Source organism: Nicotiana attenuata, unplaced genomic scaffold, assembly GCF_001879085.1.
Source record: "Nicotiana attenuata strain UT unplaced genomic scaffold, NIATTr2, whole genome shotgun sequence".
NCBI lineage: Eukaryota > Viridiplantae > Streptophyta > Magnoliopsida > Solanales > Solanaceae > Nicotiana > Nicotiana attenuata.
The window spans coordinates 68979-71687 of NW_017670896.1; the positions used below are offsets into that span (position 1 = coordinate 68979).

Genomic DNA, 2709 nt, shown 5'->3' on the forward strand with positions numbered 1-2709 from the left:
TGCCGAGTTTATAGGACCCCTTGCCCACTACTCCGAGGATGCGGTACGGTCCTTCCCAGCTCGGGCCTAGTTTCCCTTCGTTTGGCTTTCGGGTGTTGAGCGTGACTTTTCTTCGGACTTAATCACCGACTCTGAAGTATCGGAGGTTTGTTCTCCTGTTATAATATCTCTCGATCCTCTGTTTTTGGGCGGCCATTCGAACTAGTGCAGCCTCTCGCTTTTTATCTAGTAGCTCGAGGGCTGTAGTCATGGCCTCGCTGTTCAAGTCCTCAGTGGCATGCCGAAATCTGGCACTTGGCTCTCCAACCTCGACCGGTATCAGAGCCTCGGACCCATATACTAAAGAGAACGGTGTTTCTCCTGTGCTCGACTTTGAATTTGTTCGGTATGCCCATAGCACTTCGGGCAATACCTCTCTCCATTTTCCCTTCGCATTTTCTAACTTCTTTTTCAAGTTTTGGATGATGGTCTTGTTTGTGGACTCGGCCTGTCCATTTGCACATGGGTGATAGGGTGTTGACAGGATTCTCTTGATCTTATGATCTTCGAGGAATTCCGTCACCTTGCTGCCTATGAACTGCTTCCCATTTTCACATGAAATCTCGGAAGGGATCCCAAATCGGCATATGATGTGGTCCCAGATGAAGTTGATGACTTCCTTTTCTCTTATCTTCTCGAAGGCCTGTGCTTCCACCCATTTCGAGAAAAAGTCAGTCATAAACAGAATAAATTTGGCTTTACCTGGTGCCGTTGGTAGGGGGCCGACGATGTCCATCCCCCATTTAATGAATGGCCATGGTGATAAGACTGAATGTAGCCTTTCACCGGGTTGGTGGATCATCGGCGCAAACCTTTGGCATTTATCACATCTTCGAACGAATTCCTTGGTGTCCTTCTCCATGCTGTCCCAATAGTAGCCTGCCCTGATCACCTTCCGAACCAAAGAATTGGCGCCAGAATGGTTTCCAAAGTACCTTCGTGAATCTCTCAAAGTACGTAATCGGTGTCCCCAGGTCCCAAGCATACAGCTAGAGGTCCGTCGAAGGTCCTTCTATATAGCGTTCCACTCTCGTGGAGTGAAAATCGAGCTGCTTTGGCTCGGAGGGCCCTCGACTCCTTTGGATCTGTGGGTAGCTTCCCGTTCTTCAAATAGTCAATGTATTTGTTCCTCCAATCCCATGTTAGACTTGTTGAGTTAACCTCGGCGTGTCCTTCTTCAATCACCAACTTGGATAGCCGGACAACGGCCCCTGGGAGTATGTCATCTTCTTCGACAGAGGACCCCAAGTTCGCGAGCGAATCGGCCTCACTGTTCTGTTCTCGAGAAATATGGACCAGAGTCCATTCTTTGAAGCGATGCAATATGACCTGAAGTTAGTCCAAGTATCTTTGCATCCTGTCTTCTAGGACCTTGAAGCTTCCATTTACTTGGTTAACTACCAGGAGGGAGTCGCATTTTGCTTCGACGATTTCTTCTCCTAGGCTCTTGGCCAACTCGAGACCTACAATTATAGCCTCATACTCGGCCTCGTTGTTAGTGAATTTTGGAGTTTTTATAGAATGCCTAATCATTCCGCCTGTAGTCGGCTTCAGAACGATGCCTAGCCCGAACCCTTTTACGTTCGAGGCTCTGTCGGTGAATAGGGTCCATACTCCCGATGATGTGCCCACTTCTAGCAAGAGTTCTTTCTTTACCTCGGGCACGAGGGCGGGCGTAAAATCAGCCACGAAGTCCGCCAAAATTTGGGACTTGATAGCCGTCCGAGATTGATATTCGATATCATACCCCCGAGCTCGATGGACCATTTGGCCGATCTGCCCGATAATTCAGGCTTGTGCAAGATGTTTCGACGAGGGTATGTTGTTAAAACACATATACGGTGGCATTGAAAATACGGTTTGTGTTTCCGAGATGCACTTATTAATGCAAGAGCTAATTTTTCTAAGTGGGGATACCTGGTTTCTGCGTCTCCCAGAGTCTGACTCACGTAATAAACAAGGAATTGAGCACCTTGTTCTTCCCAAACCAACACACCACTTACTATTACTTCGGATACGGCCAAATATAAGTATAACGTTTCATCCTCTTTCGGGGTGTGGAGCAAAGGCGGGCTCGAGAGATATCGCTTTAACTCTTCTAAAGCGTGTTGGCATTCCGGAGTCCACTCAAAGCTGATTTTCTTTTTGAGCAAGGAGGAGAAATGATGACTCCGATCTGACGATCTTGATATGAACCGGCCTAAGGCCGCTATCCGCCCGGTCAGCCGCTGCACGGCCTTCACATTGTTCACCATTGTGATTTCTTCAATGGCTTTGATTTTGTCGGGGTTGATCTCGATTCCCCTATTTGACACCATGAACCCCAAAAATTTGCCTGATCCTACACTGAAGGCACACTTCTTGGGGTTGAGCTTCATGTTGTAACTTCTGAGGATATCGAATGTTTCCTGCAAATGAGTCAAATGGTCCTCTGCGCACAGGGACTTAACTAGCATGTCATCAATGTAAACTTCCATAGATTGGCCTATTCGATGTTCGAACATCTTATTAACTAGGTGATGGTATGTAGCTCCTTCGTTTTTTTAGCCCGAAGGGCATTACATTATAAATGTATGTACCATACTTTGTGATGAACGAAGTCTTTTCCCTGTCCTCTGGGTTCATTTGAATTTGATTATACTCGGAGTAGGCGTCGAGAAAAGTGAGGAT

General features: G+C 47.1%; 1 protein-coding gene across 1 annotated transcript; it reads right to left on the reverse strand.

The window, feature by feature from the left end:
* Nucleotides 1-987: 987 nt before the first annotated feature.
* LOC109244305 lies at nucleotides 988-2294 on the reverse strand. The gene is made up of 3 exons (XM_019411368.1): nucleotides 1957-2294; nucleotides 1441-1564; nucleotides 988-1368 (listed from the first exon to the last, which is right to left on the reverse strand). Exons 1-3 carry the CDS (start codon nucleotides 2292-2294, stop codon nucleotides 988-990), a joined length of 843 nt encoding a protein of 280 aa, XP_019266913.1.
* Nucleotides 2295-2709: the final 415 nt, after the last annotated feature.

Excerpts from the sequence above, each read along its gene's own strand:
- LOC109244305 (XM_019411368.1), bottom strand. The coding sequence starts at position 2,294 with ATGGTGAACAATGTGAAGGCCGTGCAGCGGCTGACCGGGCGGATAGCG. Across the intron at positions 1,565-1,956 it reads CTGGGAGACGCAGAAACCAG|GCATTCTATAAAAACTCCAA; the intron begins GTATCCCCACTT and ends CGGAATGATTAG. Across the intron at positions 1,369-1,440 it reads CAAAATGCGACTCCCTCCTG|GTCATATTGCATCGCTTCAA; the intron begins GTAGTTAACCAA and ends GACTAACTTCAG.